Source organism: Onychostoma macrolepis, chromosome 24 (assembly GCF_012432095.1).
Source record: "Onychostoma macrolepis isolate SWU-2019 chromosome 24, ASM1243209v1, whole genome shotgun sequence".
Lineage (NCBI taxonomy): Eukaryota > Metazoa > Chordata > Actinopteri > Cypriniformes > Cyprinidae > Onychostoma > Onychostoma macrolepis.
In genome coordinates, this window is record NC_081178.1 from 9,483,200 (window position 1) to 9,505,547 (window position 22,348).

Genomic DNA, 22,348 nt, shown 5'->3' on the forward strand with positions numbered 1-22,348 from the left:
AGTTATTTGTGCAGGTTTGAATATAAAAGGTAGCTTGAACAATAATAGATTCAGATATTTTAATAAAAGTACATTAGATTGATGTTAAAGCTTGAATTTGGCATGTTAACGTACGTGTTTAAAGGTCCCATGACATGCTGCTTTTTGGATGCTTTTATATAGGCCTAAGTGGTCCCTAATACTGTATCTGAGGTCTGTTTGCCGAAATTATTATCATGTAGCTAATGCTAGCCATAGGCTCGGATGAAGGAACTAAAAAAATACTTTGGTGTTCATTTGTACATCCAAACACTGAGCAACTGCCATGCTTCGCTCGTTTGCAAGCCATGATGTCTCTCGAGGAAAAAAAAATATTGCGCTCGCGTCGCAGGGCAGTAGCTCATTTTCTCATGGGCGGGCAAAGCAGAGAAAGGGGAGGTAACCTTTCCCTGTATGATGACATAAAGGGAAGATTCCAGATTGGGTCATCTGAGCTTTCATTTTCTCAAAGGCGAAGCAGGATACACAGGGCTCGGTTTACACCTATCGCCATTTCTAGCCACTGGGGGACCATAGTCAGGCTAGGGGAACTCATATTAATGTTAAAAAACCTCATAAAGTGAAATTTTCATGCCATGGGACCTTTAAATGACTTAAGCCCTGGTTAGACGTCATATTAAATTTAACAGATGAAAACTAGGATAGACTTACAGTCCTTATAATGGCACGCAAGGTCATAGATCGCATCATTTTCGCCAACTCAGAACTTTTAAAATGTTTTATGGAGTTTTTGTCTACTGAAAGTCTTTTCAGAAAGGCGCTTTATCAACTGAACAATCGGTTTGTTGTTAAACAGTACAATCCACAGAATGCACTGTATTTCTATCCCTCACAGCCTTGTTTTCATTTCTATCAAAAAATTAAATGTGTGTCACAACGCTGACTAAGGTCTATTAGCAGCCTTAAAAAGTACAAGATTGCATGTCCGCATCAACTGTGGCAAAGGGAAAGGGTCAACATGTATGTGCTGTGCTGTAGCTAGCAAGTTAGCAACTAGCAAGCTAACATACAGATATGCAGTCTTAAATAATTGGTTCAGGCAGATTGAAGTAACACTTGGATGATTAAAAATACAAACAATTCACATGAAAATGACCAAGTTATTGCATCTGGGTCAGTACGAGCGACTAGTTTTGGATTGTCTTATGATTTGATTTAATTAGCATGCTAACTGTTCTACACTTACACAACCGGCAGATTAAAATCCTCCTGAAAATATTGTGTACTGTAAATATCGTTGGTTTTTATGATGAACTGCTCTGATGTTTCTCATTTGAAAGCCACTTTGTATAAAGGTGCCTGCTTAATGAATACATTAACAGACATCACAGACATTCAAAAATTTCCAAGGTTTTGTGAAATCTCTCAAATGTCTATAGCAACAGCGCTGGTGGCTGGGAACACGTCATGTCAAGATTGCAGTGAAGTGCAGTTCTAAGTAGAACAGAAGAATGCAACGAGAACAATGAATGATGTAAAACTCTAAGAATCCAGCACACCACCTAAACCTCTCTCTCAGGTTAGGAGGTTAAATGCTCTATAACCCAGTTACATCAGCAAGTGCTTCAGGATGCTGGGTCCAGGATACAGAATTCCACGTTTCAGGGTGAAATGCATCATTGCCTGTGACACAGTTTTGTGAGCTGCCGCCCCATGGATTATCAGTGCAGTGAAGCGACAACAGAGCCCCACACTGAGACACACATTCCCACATACAAAAGTACAGATAGGTGGAAATGACAATCACACACAGAAAAACAACATACACACGTAGACACATCCATGCGTGATTTTAAAGGATTTAGTTAGACATTTAAGGGGCCAAAAAAGCTGAAAGTAAAATGTAAAGCTCCTTACAGACAGCATGTTTATGCTATGAAGACAAAAAAAGCAGTGGACAAAAAAATTATTAATATATTAATAAATATGTAATCTCTCTATAATACATTCCTTAATAACAACAAATAATGGCAACGGTCTCTGTGAAATGTTGCAAAGACAACACCAAAAAAATGAAGAGTCTCATTATGCTCATCATGAAATTATTCCAAATATTCAATGCTGTGTAAACTTTGCCAATTCCAGTGATTAATTGTTCTGCGTTGCGGACCATCTGACACAGGATCTGAGCAGATCGAGCCTGTGCTGTTGAATCATAAATACTCTGGAGATGCTGGAGTCATGGTCTTTGCAATTTATATACAATTAATAAAAAATATATATATTTTCAATAAGCACCACTTATGCCATTTAAGTTTGGTGACGAAACCCAAAATATAAAATGAAATAAAAATAAAATCTTGTGAGATTTAAAACTATAATTACCCTAAAGGACAGAAAAAAACAAAATTAAGAGAGGAAAATGAAAGGCTAAAGGTCATTTATGACAGAACATAATCTCCTTATTTGAATTCAGAGAATAGCAGATTATATGAGGTTAATTAAAAACGTGATACTGAAACAATCCTTGCCAGCTGTGTCGACTTGAATCAGAGAATGAAAAAGAGATAAAAAAAAAAAAAGAGAGGAAGAAAAGCAGGCAGATAGAGGGATGGCACGAGTCCAGACATGATTGAGCGCTTGTGAAAAACGGATGCCTGTCTATTCTAAATTACATCGCTCATTTAATCACAGAAGAGGCTAAATTATCAGTCCATTATCACATCACCAAAACAGGAAGCTGGAGCGCATGCATGACTGAACCAATCTGCCAGAAAGGAAGCCTCCTGTACAAGAACTGACCGGCCCACTAGAGCGCTTGTGACTGTGCATTTATCATCCATCATTATCATAACCTCCCCTTTGCATGTGGCAGCTCAGCTGAACTACAATAGATCTGATTGAGCTTCGTGAAAGCACAAGCATCATGGCAGATCACAAATCGACAGACAAACAGGATAAGAGTGAGATTTAGTTGTGGCAGACCTCAAACAGGAAACACCTGTAGATGGCAACGTGCAATTCTTGTCTTTTTCACTTAAAGATAAATGCACACTTCCACTTATACATCAGATGAGAATGGGTGAGATGCTTGACTAGTTATCCTCAATGACTAATCCTCAATAACTTGTTGACCAAGTGTGGTTGAGTAGAATTTTTTAGCAGTGGTGCTTTAAAGACACAACTTTGAAACTAAAAGTATTCTTAAAAACAAAAAACAAAAAAAAACAAATATTATATTATATATATATATATATATATATATATATATATATATATATATATATATATATATATATATATATATATATATATACATACACACACACACAGTATATATATATTTTTATTTATTTTTTAATTATAAATATAATATGAACTAAATAAAAAAATAATTGTAATTAACAAAAATACATAAATAAATAAACATCGTTAAGTCATGTACATGAGCTAAGAACTACAATGAGACTTTGTTTACTAAACTCTGGTTTGTATGTAACAGTTTCTTTAATGCACTGTTACCCAAAGACTCTTGCTCTGATAAGAGATTACATACTTCTCAAGTGAGTAGGGGGTCTGAGAATGAAGCTAGAGAAAATTACACATTTTTCAGATGCTTATTTCATGACGCACTATGTGTGTCTGAATGTTCACGCTCTCTTTCTCACAAACCCACAGGGAAGACAAGACAGTACGAAGACGCTCAACAGTTTCTCCTAGAAAGAATTACGATTAAATGGAGAGAGAATGGAGACTTCTGCTTCTCGGTTTCTGCAAGTTTTTTGCTTTCTCTTCTGAGAAAAACACAAAAATATATACCTGCCTCCCAAGAGTTTCAGAAAAGATTTACCAAAATCTTTTTCATGAAAAAAAGTAAATCAGCATATTAGAATGATTTGTGAAGGATCATGTGACACCGAATACTAAAGTAATGGCTGCCGAACATTCAGCTTTTAAAGGAATAACATTTAAAAAATTATTAAAATAGAAAAATTTTACATTTTTATTAAAAAAAAGAAAGAAAAAAAAAGGTAAATAATTAGTTTTTTTACTGTATTTTTGATCAAATAAATGCAACCTTTGTACCATAATAGATATGAAAAACATCAAAACACTAAAAAATAAATCTTAAGAACCCCCAAATTTTAGACCAGTAGTGTAAATCTTAGAAGAAATCCAATAAGTCTCCCGAGGTATTAAATAAAGCATAAGGAAGACATATTGTTACACAATGTGTTAGATAGCTAGTACTCTCCAGATTGCCATCCATCTTGAATGTTTCTTGATCACACAAAACACCTCAGAAAAACTTTAACTGTTAAATGGGGTGAAGAGATTGCTCAACAGAGAATGTCGCTGCCTGGCATTAGCATCATCAAGGAATAAAGAATATTTACATACAGTGCACAGAAATAGAAGATCTGATTTACATTTATTTGTTGGAAAGGCATTTATGTGGTCAAGTATGAATAGAAACCACAATGATAGCAATCATCAAAATAAACAGGGCAAAAGAGTGACCTTTGAGCAATGTAGCAACTCATAATGTAATAACTGCACATAAGGTAATAAGTATTACATTATTATTCTAATAAAAATGTTCATAATGTAATAATTTTCTCAAAACGTAATAAAATCTTGAGCTCATAATGTAATAATTATTACATTATGAGAAATTTATTACATTACAAACTCACCAAAAATATTGTCAAATTTCATAATTGTAATAGGCTTTTTATTGTAATAGGCTGTACGTTTCATTATCCATTGCTCGATTTCCATGCCCTTTTATATTGCTAAACCAAAGGGTAGAGCACTGTACCAACTACAGTACGGATGCTCTCACGGCTCTCATCGTTTTTATTCAAGTATCAAAATATTCTGGGTTCTAGTGTTGTCACGGTACCAAAATTTCAGTATTCGGTACCGATACCAGTGAAAATCCACGGTTCTCGGTACCAATTTCGGTACCACATGCTAATTAAAAAATACACTATTTTTAATAATAAAGTCAAACAAAAATAAAATGTGCAAAAATCAATGCCATTCTTTATACTTATTTAAATTCTGTTTCAAGTTTTTCCGCAAGTAAAAAAAGTATGAAAAACAGTAAACAGTAAAGGTTCACCCAAATTTAATTTGTCTTTTAATTAATGAAATTTAAACATTTTATAAGGGGATTTACTATTAAAATTAAAATATGGAAGAAATGTGTGATTATTTCTATTATTATTATTATTATTATTATTATTATTATTATATCTGAATCGACTTTTGCGGCTTAATATGTACAGATACTAATCCATGTGGCGATTTGATTTAAGTGTAATGACCTACTTTTGATTAATTCATCCAAAGTTTGACAAATTCCGTGACATTCCGTGCTAAACTGTAAATTCCGTTTTTAAAAATATTCCGTGATTCAGTCTGCGTTTTCTGCATCGCGGAAATCATTGGGCCGTACGCATCAAGAACCGGGTTGACCGGGTCGGTATCACCGGTACTTAAAAAAACCTGGTACCGTGACGTTTTCATTTTTTTAGTACCGACTTGGTACCGAAGTACCGGGTCTTTTGACAACACTACTGGGTTCCAGAATTCTGATGTTGTTTCACTCTCATGAAAGCGCACAGTTTGCTGACATATTTACTTTTACTTCTCAGGTAATGTCCATGGTATGATGACAATGACAGTGGTTACACATAAATATATTTTAATCGTTTGAAATTAAGTCATTGAAGGCATGTTCATTTTTATGAACAAATTTGGAAAAAAACAAATAAAACTTTCCAAAGTCTAATGGTCTAATGTAGTAGATTGCATTATCTGCCACAGGCAACGGCAGCACGGAACACACGTTAAATGAATATTTCTTTATAATAAAAGTTCACAATGTAGCCTAATAAGCCTAATTTTAGCCTAATGTAATAATGTAATCTTATTTTACAGAAAACTATTATGCTTTGTGGTCAAATTTATTATATTGAAAGATAATTAACATTAATTTAAATGATGTGCTGGTATTACCTTATGAACTGTGATTACATTATAAGCTGCCACAGTGTATTCATAATGTAATAAATTTCTCATACAATAACCAATTACATTATGTGAAAAATTGTTATTACATTAAAAAATATATTATTACATTATGAGCTTACATTAAGATTTTATTACGTTTTGAGAAAATGATTACATTATGAACATTTTATTACAATAATAATGTAATACTTATTACATTATGCACAATTTTTACATTATGTGCAGTTATTACATTATGAGTTGCTAAACGTTCCTCTAGAAACAACCTCAATACAAGCCAGCATGTTGGCTCACACTCACACATATAGTTTTTGCTCTAAACGTTTAAGGTCATCAAGCTGCTGAACCCTGAGCACGGTGCACGACTTATGATAGCGTAAACACAAATAAGTGCGAATGTTCCAACCTCGCTCGGGTGCTCCAAGACCACTGTAAGCCGTACGATGAGTGCGTGCTCTGAGCTGTTCAGGTGGAAATATGACTCACAGACCGTTTTACTGATACCCCAACTCAGCACTATCCAAACCCACAGAGAGAACATAACAACACTGGCCCTGGTTCAGTATATGCTTCAATGCAGCCAAAACCTGCTGTTTACGTTAAATGGGCTTAGATGTGTAAATACTCGTGAGCAACCATTTTGAAGGCAGATTTGCGTTTATTTTAAACAACTATGCAAGATGTGTGGGTGTATGGTAACTATCCGAACCATTTTGAGAATGGAAATGTCGCTCTAGCTTGTTTAGAAGCCATTTATTTGGCAAGATCAAATTCAGCATGCTAACAAAATACAATACGCACTGTAGCAGTAAACAAGTTACTGTTATACAATGTGATAACAGGCAGATTAATTGACTAATATTAATCTAACAGTTACATTAAAATGTTTTCTTATTATAAATACAACAAAATCATATGAAAATGAGTTTCTGTTGTCTTGTCACATGAAAATCTACTTACATATTTGTTTTGGAAACAGTGCTTGACTTGTGAATATTTCTCACCTGATTCAGACGACTTTCACTGAAGAAAGCAACATTGTAATAAGAGGCCTCGTATTTTACCCAGAAGCAATGGTTTAAAGTTAAAAACCTCTTAATGATAGATTTGTTTCTTAATGACGTTAAATTATTGACTGGAGTTGTGTGGATTACATTGTGGATTATTGTGTTTTTATCAGCTGTTTAGCAAGTTTCACAATCTCCAGATCTATTCTGATGATAAAAAACTCATCCACATCTTGGATGGCCTGAGGGTGAGTAAATATTCAGCAAATTTTCATTTTTGAATGAACTATCCCTATATAAACCTGTATGATTGACTTTATTTGGTGAAACACAAAAGAAGACATTTCAAAAAATAATGTTTGAACTGTTTTTGTTCATATAACCAATGGGAGCAACAATGGACCTCACTGACTTTCACTGCAAGAAAATAAAAATTATATACTGTACGTTTTCAACTTTGGGTGAACTATCTCACTACCTATTTTTATAATGAAGTTTACACAGCCTGTGAAGAAAATCATCAGATTATTTGAAAGAAAAAAACTTGACTATGATTACATGATGACTGTTTTAGCGTCTTCAGAATGATGTTCATCAGTTGTGCTCGAGCTGTAAAAAGTGTGCTTAAATTGCACCCGTTGAATTTCACACCGTCTCGCTGTTAAGCGTCTACCCTTCCTCCGTGCCATCAGAGGAAGTCTGCACTTCCCTCTAACATGAACCATAGAAAAGGAAGTCACCTCACAAAGCTGCAGAGTCTCTCTGTACACTGCATATACTGCATCTTTTACAGGCCTACAGACGAGCTGAAGGCTATGAAATCGAATTTAAAACCAGAACATTTACTGTATTTTGTACTTTTTAAATCAGTCATAAAAGATCAAAAATAGTCTTAAGTAGTCTGAGACTAAATTTACACTTGATCTGACTTGACAGACTTTGAGTGGGCTTTTAGAGAAAGAAAACTTGCCCAAAGTAGATCAATGGTTTGTTTTTTAGATGAACAGTTCCTTCCTTACTAACTTTGATTCAAGTAAAAATTTTTACATTCTTTCATTTACACAAGCATCTCTTAACGAACAAATAAACAGAGACTAAAAGAACAAGAAAATTAATTGTCTTGCAACAGGGTTATAGTACTTGCAAAATATAAACTACTAAAAAACACAAGGGCTTTTGAGACTTGACTTGTAAACATTTCAGCCAACCACATGATTTTCACTAAAGTTCACACCAACATTAGTGGTATTATTGTCACAGTACGGTATAAAAAAAAAGGAGTGTCCAATGAGTTCTGTACTAATAAAGTACTAAAAACTATCCCAGTGTGATTAGAAGGAGTCTCATAATCATGCCTTCCTGGTGCTAACAAGTATGTAGCGCTACAACGCTAACAAGCTTTCATGAACTCCTCACACCTGAGCTCATGACAATCTGCTGGTGGAGTTCACAGACTTCCTTCTGTCACTGGAGAGAGAGCGAGAGAGGGAGTGCACAAGTCATAGCGATACTCTCTCGCTCTTTCTCTCCAAATCAATACTAGCATCCTGTTCGTCTGTGACCAATACTCTTCCAGTCAGAACACATACTGACACACAACCTCTCCATCCACTGACAGTCAGCATTAATGGCCTGCTGAGTTCAGCTCAACACAAACATACACACTTGCGAACACACACACTCAACAATATAGCTAAACAATATAAAAAGTGCTGTAATGAAAATTCAATGTATATCCCAAAGACTTGTTGGCATCAAAACATGTAGAATTCTTTTTTAAAGCACTTTTTATTTGGAGATACAGTGCCAAATGTACTAAACAGGGAAAATTAGTGTGAGAACGCAATCCCATAAAAGCATAGACGGGAGTGGAAAGTTTTGCGGGTGATCTACTGACAAACCACAAATTATTGAACACCGACGAAGCCGGCTCATTTACATCAACAACCAATGCATTCAACCAAGAGCAACACGAGTGCAAAATATTAAGACATGCTTTTTTTGGATGTTAAATAATGGCGAAATTCTAGTAAACCGACTACTGCAAATCTTAGTAAGTCACCTTGCATGATTTATTTAAATACTCTCCTCCCATAAATTGTGTCTGAAAGGTAAACTCCAAATGCAAATGCATTTGTCAGCTACAAAAATAACTGTCCATGCCTTTTCGTTGCTAATGTTTCACTGCGCTTTAGTAAACAAATTATTAAATTTTAAGATTTTTACTGCAATTAACTTCTTTCATGAACCATTTTAAATCTACACTACCATTCAGAAGTTTGGGCTCCATAAGATTTTTTATTAGTTTTGAAAGCCGTCTCCAATGCTTAGCAAGACTGCTTTTATTAGTTGAACAATACAGTAAAAATAGTAATATTGTGAAATAATTCAAATAACTGCTGCTTAAGAAACATTTATTATTTTCAATGTTGAAAACAGTTGTGTTTATGTTTGTGAAAAAAAATTGTGCGAAGTTCACAAAAACAGCATTTGTTTGAAATAGTAATTCTTCGAAACATAGTAAATATTTTTATATTAAAGCTGCAGTCCGTAAGTGTTGCCTATTTGTTGCCATCTCTGTTTGAAAACCTGGAATTGCAAGCTGCTTGCGGAATTATCTTGCTTGCGTGGTTTGCGAGTAGGCACGGCTCCAGCGCCGATGAATCTAATGTTTTGAGGTGAATGTTTGGCAGTCAGTCACCGCACCGGTGTGGATGTTTACTGTTCTTCGCAATCACATATTCTGCCTATGTCTTGGAATATATGACCCAAATAAGAATTTTCACCGTATATTGCCATCTGTACAAGTAAGTAACAAGTCTGCCACGTTTGTTCTGACCAACTGAGGAAAAAAGCATTACCATAAATCGTGCTGCCAATGGTGATTTAATCTAAAGATCAGTTAGCTCATATCACATCAAACTAGGGCTGCACGATATATCGTTTCAGCATCGATATCGCGATATGCACATCCGCGATAGTCACATCGCAGGATGTGCGATTTTTAGTATACTGACCGTTATATTTATACTGATCGTTTTCGCGACAGCTATCGCATCATGCCACCCCGCGACGCACTGTCTTCACTGGACGCGAAAAAGCGACCGTTGCAAATCCTTTGAACTTTGTGTCAGTACGTCATAAAAAGAATGAGGGATTTACTCGCAAGGATTTGCCGTGTCGCGCCGCATCCAGTGTAGACGGCATCACTGATTATAATGGGTTCTATTGTGTTTTGCCAGCGCCCTTTGTAGACACGGTGAGAGTCACTCAGATATATGTGAACACTCAATTCCATTCAGTTCCGTGTCTATTTGTGCCTGAAATGACACATACGCGCGAAACTGTCAAAATGCATGTCTCTGCAAGTATCCTTGTAAACACAGTTGCTTATGGCTTAGGTGAAGGTAAAAAAATTGATAAAGAAAATGGATAGTATAGGCTCACAGCAGTTTAGTGTTCCTAAGGCTTTCAGTGTCATGAATGTTAATCAAACAGCAAAACACAGAGAAAAATCACTTTTGTAGCTTTAACAGATTTATTAGATTTAATTTATACAGTGTTATTTTACATTTGATTATTCAACCAGTATACCTGAATACTGTTAGACTTACTGGAAAAAATATAAAGCACTGTTTATTTATTTTATATCTTTGTTCTATTATATTTATCTATGTTTGTAATTTGTTCATTTTTCTATGCTGATTTACTCATCGACAATATTTTTTTTCCAAATAGAGCTTTTCAAGTCATCTGGAATTTTTTTTTTTTTTTTTTTCATATCGCAATATATATCGCAGAAATACAAAATATCGCAATGTGAGTTTTTTCCAATATCGTGCAGCCCTACATCAAACCGTGCAAAGTATTATTATTGTTATACTTTATTCACAAATTATTAATGTTAACAACATCAGCATTGCGTGACTATGAGTATAGTGTGTTTTAGCGTGTAGATTTCAATTGCTGTACAGTCTAATATCTAATTGTCATCATTTCATATTCTTTTAACCCAAAAAGCACATTATTCTCCCTTCGAACTAGTTTTCTTTAAAATACAAATCTTGTGTAATCCCAGGCTATCTGTAATCAGAAACATATTTAAAACTGAAATATAATTTAATTTCATTCACATGTGTTTCATAAACATAATCCTTTCTGGATTACAATCCGCCATTAAAATGATACATTTAATTATTCTAGTTGATGTGAGAAAAGGCTTTAAACGATCCGTCACCTGCAGGATCCTCACATACGATAGCATACTAGCTTGGGTTAACTTCTTTATGTTTACAGACATGACGTAATGATGCAGTGCCATGCTCGAATTTCCCGCGAAAACCTACCCGAACCACTCAAATTAGAAAACATTATTATAAGCTAACTGTTGTGAATCGGGCTAAAGTAAGGAGATAGTTTTAAACACTGGCTGGTTATGTACTTGCTCAAATATTGATTTCGTATCATTTTTAACCAAAAAAAGTTACGGACTGCAGCTTTAAATAAAACTTAATATCTTACTGTACTGACCCTGAACTTTTGAATGGAAGTGTAATTGGTCATATTCTGTGTTTGACTGAATTTAAAAAAAAAAAACCTTTTCAAAGTACATATATACAAATTGAGATATGTATTGGATACTGTCAAAAGTGTGAAATTTCAAGATAGAAGTGTTTTTGCTATTTCGCTCAGCCCTAACACTCTATGCACACTCACTCACACTCTGGAAAAAAAAAGTGTTGATAGCTTGGTCATGCTAAATTAAGGCGAAGAACCAATGGCCTGTGGTGAGACTAGGCTGTGAATCCGTCCAGTACCTCCTGCAGGGAAAGGTCAAAAGGGAAATGCTGAGTTCAGCACTTACTCTGACAAAGTTGTCGGGGAAGAACCCCCTCCGACCGTCCAGCTCTCCCTCCCACCAGCCGCCCTCATCCTTCCTGATGTTACTGATGATGTCACCGACAGCGATGGTCAACTCGTCATCGTGCTGGGACTGGTAATCAAACTCCACAATGGCTTCCACTGAGAGAGAGAGAGGAAAACAAACAGAGTGATGTAGAGGTCATGGTTACATGCAGGAAGCAGGATATACAGTATTACTGTAAAAGACTCACACAGACACGTAACTTTCACCACTGAATGAAAATGACAGCACCACCTATACAACATCCATTTATATCCCTTATAAAAATCAAGATATAATTGTGATCATTACACTTGACCTTATAGAAAATGCAAACACATTTTAAAGATGGCTTATTGGCTTTTGTAATGCAACATATGCAACCCACAGAGACCCTGTTTTTGGTAACAACAACACTAGGCTGTTATGGGTGGTTGCTAGGATGTTGCTATGCAAGTACTAAGATGTTTAAAATGTTTTTAGTGTGTTGCTATGTAATTCCTGGGTGTTGAGGTTGGTTTCTAGGGTGTTGCTAGGTGACTCGAAGACATGGCTAGATAATTCTAGGGTGTTCTGGATGGTTTCTAGAGTGTTGTTAAGTAATAAAAGCGGTTTCTGGGTGGTTGCTAGGACATTGCTATGTTGGCACTAAGGCATTTTTGAGTGTTGCTGCTGTGTGTTATGGTTTGTTTACAGGGTGTTTCCAGATGATTCTAATGTATTCTGAAATGTTTCTAGGGCATCGATAAGTGATTTTAATGTATTCTGGATTGTTTCTAAGGCATTGCTAGGTGATTATAGGGAGTTCTGGATGGTTGACAGGGCATTGCTATGTGGGCACTAAAATGTTTGAAAGGTTTTTGTGTGTTGTTATGCTTGTATGTGTTCAGAGTTGATTCTAGGGTGTTGCTAGATGACTTTAATGTGTTCTAGATGGTTTATAGGTGCTGTTTGTTAATTCTAGAGTGTTCTGGGTGGTTTCTAGTGTGTTGCTAGGTGACTATTGTGTTTTATTTGGTTTATAGGTGTTGATTGATAATTCTAGTGTTCTGGGTGGTTTCTAGTGTGTTGCTAGGTGACTAATGTGTTCTAGATGGTTTCTAGGTGTTGCTAATTGCTGATTTATTGAGTTCTGGATGGTTTCTAGGGTGTTGTTAAGTGATGTCCTGGGTGTTATTTTATGGCATTTTGAGCGGTTGCTTATTGTTTCAAGTCAAAAGAGCCCATTCCCAAATCACTATGATATTTTGGTCTCTAGATATGGCTTGGGACTTTCCTTTGATATAACTCTAAGGGACATTTTCACCCGTTTTATTGTCCCTGTTGGAGAAAATTGTAAGTGTAATCACTTTTAATCAGAATGATTTATTTTTATTGCAATTTCATTTGTCGCCACTATGGTGTAGAAATTACACATTGCACCTTTAAGGTTTATGCAAATCCACAAATGAACAATAGAAATAGTGATGCTTACCACAAAAAATACTTTATCATGTGTGCTCTGACAACATCATAACTTATTTTAATCATATATTTACAGCAATAAAACATTTACTGAGATAGCAAGAGAAAGATATGAGTCCTTCCATAGGGATAAGAGCTAATAGGCCCCTGGAGCATAAGCAGGCATCATATTTTCGCTGCTGATAGGAGGATTACTCTAGGTGAGATCAAGGCAGGAGTGAACGCAACAAAACAAGGATCCGAAAAATTAAAGTGACAAGATATTTTCACGTTACAGCTTATAATATTAAAAAGAAGCTTTTTGAACTCTAGTGAACTACACATGTGCTATTTCTGGTAGGAAAGTGCAAGATGAGAATGTCATCCTCTCAGCTTTGGATTTAAATTGAATTGTGTGTTTGCATGAGATCATGACGGTGAGGAGGGTTTACAGTGAGGATGGGGATGAGAGATGGAGATACAACATCACAATGATGCGTTTATGAGTCATCAAGTCATGCCACACAAGACGAGATCACACCCACGCCTCGCTCCAATGCAATGCACACTGCACACACTGCACACACACACTAGGACACTGCAAATGTCCTTTGTGACTTCTGTATGATGTTTGATCTATATGGCAGCTCTGACTATAGGTTTCATATCGGTTACCAACCCACCCGGATTATCACTCCATGCACAAGGGTATCGATAACCTACCATTAGACACTCAAAAATACATTAATGTATGGTCTATCTGATCCCTCAGATGACCTTGCAGAATATTCTGGAAACTGCTGAGCTGTGCAGGGAGGAAAGCATGAGGTCGTATAACAGAAATCGGTCAGCCTGCAGCCATAACAAACACAAAGGTAACAAATACTTCCAAACATCTGGTGGAACACGCCTACGCATATGCACAGATATAAAAAAACCTACAGGCACAAACCCACACACACATAAATACAGAAATGCTACAGTCTGTATTGTTTTATGGAGATTTATCATCTCTAATGGCTGATCAGACCCAGCCAGACTCTCGGCAGATGTTTCTCTCCTTTCCTCCTCCATTGCTTTGTTGGGAAAAGTGTAGAATTCGGTTTTAAAAAGCTTAAATGAATCAAAAACATAAAACAAACAGGAATGGACAATATACCGGGACAGGACTGGTTAACATCCAATATGACTGACTATTTTTTCATATCATGTGGTTTTGTAAGATTTGATTCTTTCATAATATGATATTTGTTGTAGGATGCGTTGTATTGGTCAGTACTAAATATTTACTGGCCAATATCTCAAAAGAACAGTTTTCTATGTTTCATAATGCACATTATAATGTTGTGATACCTGAACTAACAAAGCTAATAGTTTCCATTTTAGTATTTTTTTTAAATTAAAATGTATAATGGAATATATATATATATATATATATATAAAATTAATATCAATATAATATATAAAATGAGTATATTAACATATATTTATAATATAACAACAAACATACAAGGATTGGGAAATGTGTACAATTTATAAATGATGGGCATTCCATTTTTACCAGAAATCAGTTGCGTTCTGTGGAGTTTTGCGGGCATAGGACCTATACATCCTGTACAACCTAAATCACAACTTTCCATCCTTGACTTTTTCACAGGCTTGGAACACAATGTTGGATCTTTTATTCTTTAAAGGACTGTGTGCTAGACCTTGATAACATTCTGAATGATGACCATCAAGTCAGTCCATCTGTGTTTTTCTTTTGAGCAATGTCTTCTCTCTCGCTCTCAATCTCTTTGTCATCTTCCAGCTGTTTGAGTTTCTAAAGATGTGACAAAGCACAGCTGCCATGTTTATGGTGAAACATCTTCCAAAAAAGCCTTACACCCCCGCACAGAGAATACTTGAGTTTGTTTTGGCCCTTCTGCCACACCCACAAATGTCAGCCTCTGTCTGACTTTTCAGCAGGACCTTTCTTCAACTGACCCACAAAACACATTTACACACAACACAAAAACACAGACAAAAACATAAAATAACAAAGCTGTTTCCTGATGATTCTTGTCTTTCTTCTGCTTTTTTATTGGTCAGAAGAGAGACTGGACCAGTATTAGCCAGGATCCAGTTATCATATTACTGATACATCTGATACTGATAGTTATATTATGATACATCCAGAGTAAGAAATTCAAAATATGGAGACTGCTTTTTGTTAATTGAATTTTAGGAACTATATTCTCAAAAGAGCAACTAGCCTATATTCTCAAAATAATAACTCAGAATTTGTGTTAATGAATTGATTGTATATTATATTATAATCAATTCATTATTATATTATATTACTATTTGACATCAAGAAAAACAGATTATTAAACAAATGACAAATTTATAAAATAAAATATAACATTTCTGTTATTTGTGTAATTAATTATATTAAAAGTAACTGATGTAACAGAACATTTTTAAATAAAATATAAATTAATATATTTTGTTCATTGAAATTCATCTGTAAGAGGAACTATATTCTCAAAATAATTACTCAGAATTTGTGTTAGTGAATTGATTATATTGAACTTTGACATCAAGGATAATAGATTATTTATTTAAAAAAAAAAATATATATATATATATATATATATATATATATAATATGTTTTATTTGTGTAATTAACTGATGTAACTGTAACTGATGTAACAATATTTTTATAAATAAAATATATTATTTTAAATATAATACAATATTTTAAATATATTTAACTACTCTTTATATTTTATTAATTTAAATTTAAAAGTCCCCATAAAGGTAAAAATATACAAGAAAATTAATTCAAAAGGCCAAATAGTGTCCATTAACTGGAAGCACTGCAGTGTATGCAATGCAAACATCACTAACTTTTTTTTTTCACTCACCCTCTTTTCCTCTAGAAAATCTATAAAAAATAAATAAATAAAATGAATAACTCCTACAACAACATTTGAGCTAAATAAGGACTGTGGATGTTTAACAAGTCAACCACCTGATTCTGATGTCATGTGATTCCTCATTTCATGTTCAAAATGACCTATGCACCACGTGTGCGCATTAAGATTAGAGGTATTGTTTAAACCAGCGTCATTGCGTGCTGGTCATCTTCCTGAGCAGCTATAAATACTCCTCTTCTTAAATAGCTCCTTTAGCCTGTGTTCCTGGACTCAGCTGATTTGCACTGATGCGAGTCAAGTGTTTGTCTGCGTTAGAGGAAGCGCTTTCATGGAAGCATAACTCTCTGAGCTCATGCATTAAACATCAACACACTCGATTTTTAATACTGACTAAATTTATTTAGGCCTGATCCATTACCCCGTCATATAAGCCTTATACCCATAATGCACTGCATAAGTTAAGACTTGCAAGCATTATTGTTAGGTTTCATTGATTCAGAACAAGATCAATAATGTTCCAGCATTTGTACGAACAACCTTTTTGGCTAATGATGTGATGGAGCTGAACAAAAATCCTTCATTGTTCTCGTCTATGGGGAGCTTGTGACTTACAGATGATTTTAATTGGTCATTCTCGCATACTGACTCAGACCGACTGCCTCTCCTTCGAAAAGGTTAATCAAATTTGCGGTATTAGATTGCATTAAATGGAACGGACTTGAATTAAATTAATTACATGGGGAAAGTATTTTTATTCAGCAAAGAGCTCATGCTTAAGTCTGACTGGATGAGCATTAGGTGCGAACGGCTCATAATGACTGCAAGATGAGTCAAAAAAAAAAAAAAAAAAAAGAACATAGATGATTTTATTCGCAGCCAAACCATTTCATGCCATCCTGACCCATTACACACCTCAGATTGAACTGCAGGCCGAATATAACTCCATATAACCACTGCAAAAATGGCCCAGGCATAAACAACCACTGCGAAATATAGCAGATTCCAACACAAGCATACTACATTTAGAGCTGTGCTGTGATCACAGGCGCAGTCCTGACCCATTTCACTTGCTACACTGCGCTGTGGTCTGGTTAAAAGACACATCAATGTCCTTCCGTATGAGTTGAAGTCAGATCTGTCGTCACTCGTCAGGGCAATCTCAACCACACCTGACCAGAGACATAACTATTAGAGCTGTCTGTCAACATTACCATGGGAACCCATGTGCTGAATGTAAATTCTATATTATTTGTCTAAATAAATCATTAAAGCTCAATAGATAAATAAACAGATTTAAATGCTACAACTGAATTTAGGCATCACAACATTATAATGCGCAGTGTGAAAATGGATACTCATTTTGAAAAAGCATTTTTCAAGATTAAATTTGTGTGTTAAATTATGGCAATTGAGTTGTAAAATAGGAAATACACAAGCACAATTAATATACAATATCGATACAATATTATACTGATAAAAAAAAAAAATTACTGATTGTACTAATACAACGTAGGTAAAAAAAAAAAAAAATCTGTTAAGTCTGTTACAATTAAGATTTAAGACAGGAAAATTAGGCTTCTGAACTGATTAAATAAATAAAAACACAGCTATATTCTTAAAGGTTTTTATTTGTTATATGTATTTATTTTGCATTTTGTCAAAAAAAAAGCATGATAACCATTTCACAATGTCATGGTTTCCCAATATATGATATCACACAATGTGATTTGATATTAATTACTTATTAAATATTTCATGTTCATGTCAATAGTCTTAAGAAAAAAAAAAAAAAAAAAAAAATCTCAGTAGAAAAAAAAAAGCAGCTAATGCTGTAAACTTTACAAGGAACCCTCTCAGTACATTAATATAAGCTTATGGCAATTATTGGATGGGAGGAGTGTCGACAAATATGTTTAGAGAAGCTTTATTCACGCATCAACTTAAAACAGAATAGCCTAAAAGACTGATATTGAGATTTAAGAATCAATATAAATGTACTTAATGTTAAAAGGAGCATCTGAGTGCTTTTGGGATATCTAAAGTTACCTTGCATCAGCCTCAGTTCTCTCAGACATTTTCTCTGCTGCATATATGTGTGCGTGGGGTGCAAGTTGAGACTCTGACTGGCAGTCAAGGGGAATGTGCATGTGCTGTTTGGCTGCACAGGGCTCGCAAAATTTCAAAATCCCTGGTAGCCCTTCGGGTAGTTACTCTTCAGATTTTGAAGGAAGATTTCAAATATGAAGGAAGGAATTTTATTTCACTATTTACAGGGTATCTGCAGAATTTTTAAAAGCTGCACAAATAAAACGAACACAGAGCGGGGTTGGACAAAGTCTATGGTAACAGTATTAAGCCATAAAATGACATGATTTACAGATACATGTTTTCACAAAAACAAAAATCTTATACAACAGCATTTCAGCCTTTAGACCATTTTTATGAAGAGGGATAAATCCAGCATATAAATTATTATATTAATTTAAACTAATAAATATTACTGTCTTAATTGTTTAGATTTTTAGAAGGCACATTAACTTCTTTCTCATTTACAACTCTATGTGTTTGCTGCGTAAAAACATGGGTTGATATTTGCATTGATCTGACCATAAACAGCAAGAAAGGCTTATTGGAAATGCAAATTCATTCTCTGCCACGAGGTGGCACTTTAGCGGTTTCCCTCAGGGAAATTCCCCGGTAGCGGCTGTACACAAAGTAGCACCGTCCGCGCTCATAAACGCTGCTTTATCAGGCATTATAGGTAAGATGAAATAAAAATGCCAACGTCACATTTCTGAGGACAGTCGGTTCCCTTCAGATACATTCACATTAAGACATCTGTGCCGCGTTTTGACTTGAAACGTGCAGTGCTCATATTTATTCAATTGCATCATTGTCTTTTGAAGTTTAATCCAGCTGTATCGGTATTCTTGTCTTTCCGTCCCCAACTGTAAGACCTTTTGAAATTATAGTTAAGACATTTCTTATTCCATTTAACGTATTTAAAACTTTTTATGGCCTTAAGTTTGATACAACTAAATTGAAGAGTTTTTAAGGACCTGTGGGAGCCCTGTATTTAAGGTAGCCCGTCGGGCAGGCGGTGATACATTTTGGTAGCCCGACTGGAAAACACAATAGCCTCGGAATGTCGGGCTAGCGATTTTGCGAGCCCTGCTGCATTATAACGAAGTAAGCAAATGTTTAGGGATGGGCGATATACCGGTAGACACGATTAACCGGTACAGATTTTGGACTATCGTCTCTATTGTGGTTACACGCTCATGTGATGTTGCTGTGCTCAGCGATCACTAAAACTTATCCTTTGCATGCATTTTAAATACTGCTGTTTAAAAACAAGTGATTTTAAGCCGTTGAAATGCAATCAGCAACTAAGACTAAAACTAATTTCGCGGTATATACGTGCTGTCTAAGAGACTGTTTCTGAGTGCTGTCAAAGAGGCGCACACGTAGTTAGAGTGCGGGAGTATTGAGTTATTTTTGCTGCCTTGAAAGGTTACACACACACTTGTATTAGAGCCCTGCACGGGCCTAAAATTTAGGCCCTAGCCCGGCCCATGTCCGACAGCTCATCAGAATTCTCGGCCCGAGTCCGACCCGAGCCCGTCTTTTTTCCCCCTTCTCCCAAAACAGCTTATCTACTACAGTTTCAGCTATTAAAATAGTTCAGTTTTGTATGAAATGGCTAAGTGATTGTATTTCGTTTTGTTATTTTATTAAGTTAATTTAGAAAAACGTTTGGAGCATTTTTTTATTCGTTAAATGTAAGTTTTTGAAAAACCGAAACACAGCATATACTTGCCTCACTGGCTTGATAAATATAGTATCTATAGAAAGCTTTGAATTACTACTTTAAAACGAAATACTTCGAATCGAAAACAAAAACTCTTTCATTATAAAATCCCTAAAGATGCATTTCTCTCTAAAGGCGCATCCAGTGAGGAGAAGGCAGTCAGGATCATCATCAAATGCATGGCTGATCAAAAATGCAGCTTTTCCCGAAGCATTGGGAACTTTTTGTAACTCCACACTCCAACTTCTCCCTGATGCTCTGCATGGTCACTTGTATGCTAATGTGTGCGTATATATGCGTTGCGTATTGCTTAGGCGATGTATAATATTTATAATATAATCAGTATTTAATACAGTAGCCATGTGTGCTCTGCGCGTATATGGGCACAATAAAAGGAGAGAAGCTAAATGAGCCCGAGTCCGACCCGAGCCCGATCTGTAAAAAAAAAAACTAATGGCCCGAGCCCGGCCCGAATGGACTCAGCTTGCAGACCTCTAACTTGTATGTGTCAAAATGCCTGTCTTTGCAAGTATCCTTGTAAACACAGTAATTTAGGTCTTAAGTGAAAGCAAACAGCTGAGAACCTAATGGTATATTGGATCCAGGCAGCTCTTAAAGTGATAGCAGTCTAATATTCCTGCTGTGTGTCTTTCATGTTAGTCAAAAAGAAAATAGAGAAAATCTCTCACTTCTCTTGACTAAATCATTTTTGTAACTTTAGTATGAAAAAATATACATTTCATTTACACTGTTAAGAATATGCAGTGGTTTTATACATTTGATTACATTATACAAATTATAGCACTTGTTTTTTATTTGTTCTACTGTCATTTTTTATTTTTTTTAATCCTATTGCTTGTAATTGGTTGCTTATTCTTATTTACTCACTTACTTGTGTTCAGTGAGCTCGAGTTGTTTTTTTTTAGGCTAGTATTAGTTTTTTGGGGATATTGACACCGGTGGCAAGAATTATGAAATTTCTATGGTATCAAATTTTGATGTCATAAATACCTTATTTAGGAAAAAATAACTATATTGTGATATATGTAATTACCGAGAAATAAAATTACTCATATCATGATTTTTGTCATATCGCCCAACCCTACATGGTATATAACTATCAATTTTAATATCATTATATACGATACCAATACCGCTACAACCAGTTCTGGCAGACAAACCACAAATTTACAGGACCTTTACAGAAGAAAAAGGGAAGATCCTCTTAAACGCATGAACGCATGTGGCTCGCCATGTGTCCCGGCTTCCCGAATCGTGTCAGCCAAGCCACTGATTAGGACTATGTGGGTTAGACTTGGGTCATGTGCAGAAATTCAGAGAAACTTACAAACAATTGGTGCAAGATACAAAATGACGCACTTTTTCCCAGAAGCATAAAACATGCAGTTAACATGCCATTAAATGATGTAGTATGTAGGACAGACACTCTTGCGCTCAATTCCTGAGCACAAAGTCTAACACTACTTCCTTAAAGCCAACACTCAACAACCTTACAACTCTCTCTAAAAGTTACTGCTCCAAATTCAGACACGTTAATAAATTATGAAGGTACAAAGCACTCGGTTGTTTGTATGTCCTACTGCAGATATACGAGAACAAACTGCAGAGTTCAGATTTCTCGCAAAGTTTCATCGTAGCTTAAATGCATGATTTAAAAGCGAAATGTTCAGCGAGTGTAACAAAACTTCAATTATTAATCTACAAAAGCTCTTTCAGCAGATGTTTTTTCAACTGTATGTGATGAATAAATCTGGAGCTATTGCACAGTTTTGTACAAAATTCACACACTAGCTGTGGTGGAACTTCTCTATTATCACATGAGGTGACTCTTGAATGGAGCAATCTCCTGCAGACTTAAGAAATCAACGATTACTCATGCTCCAAAACACATAACTTTCTTTTTCTTTCTTTCTTTTTTTTTACGAGGAAAGCTTTATTATTTTTCCTCCTGATACAAAACCTTATGGTTTTTATTATTGCATATTGTGCATTTCCCTACGGTGCTATGCACAGAAAATTATTACGTTGATTCCATCTAAAGTAGCTCTCTTCTGGAATATTTTATAAAGATCTATGAATACTATTATCCAACATAGGGATGCCCAGAAGGCATCTGCAGAAGATTTCTGTGCTGCATTCAGGGAAAAATCAGCAGTAATAGATTTAAACATGGCAAGATGTGTTAAACGGAGCAAAAATTTCTTATTGGAAGCTGAAAGA

General features: G+C 35.3%; 1 protein-coding gene across 3 annotated transcripts in view; it reads right to left on the bottom strand.

Annotated features, from left to right (window-relative positions):
• sh3kbp1 (SH3-domain kinase binding protein 1) overlaps positions 1 to 22,348 on the bottom strand; it is a 51,900-nt gene that overhangs the window by 25,794 nt on the left and 3,758 nt on the right. For 2 of the 3 annotated variants that reach the window (XM_058766206.1, XM_058766205.1), the window contains exon 2: positions 11,893 to 12,050. In XM_058766206.1, the coding sequence (XP_058622189.1) occupies positions 11,893 to 12,050 (158 nt within the window). Of the gene's footprint in view, positions 1 to 11,892; positions 12,051 to 22,348 lie in introns of those variants that run through there. The other variant, XM_058766207.1, reaches the window with a different exon arrangement.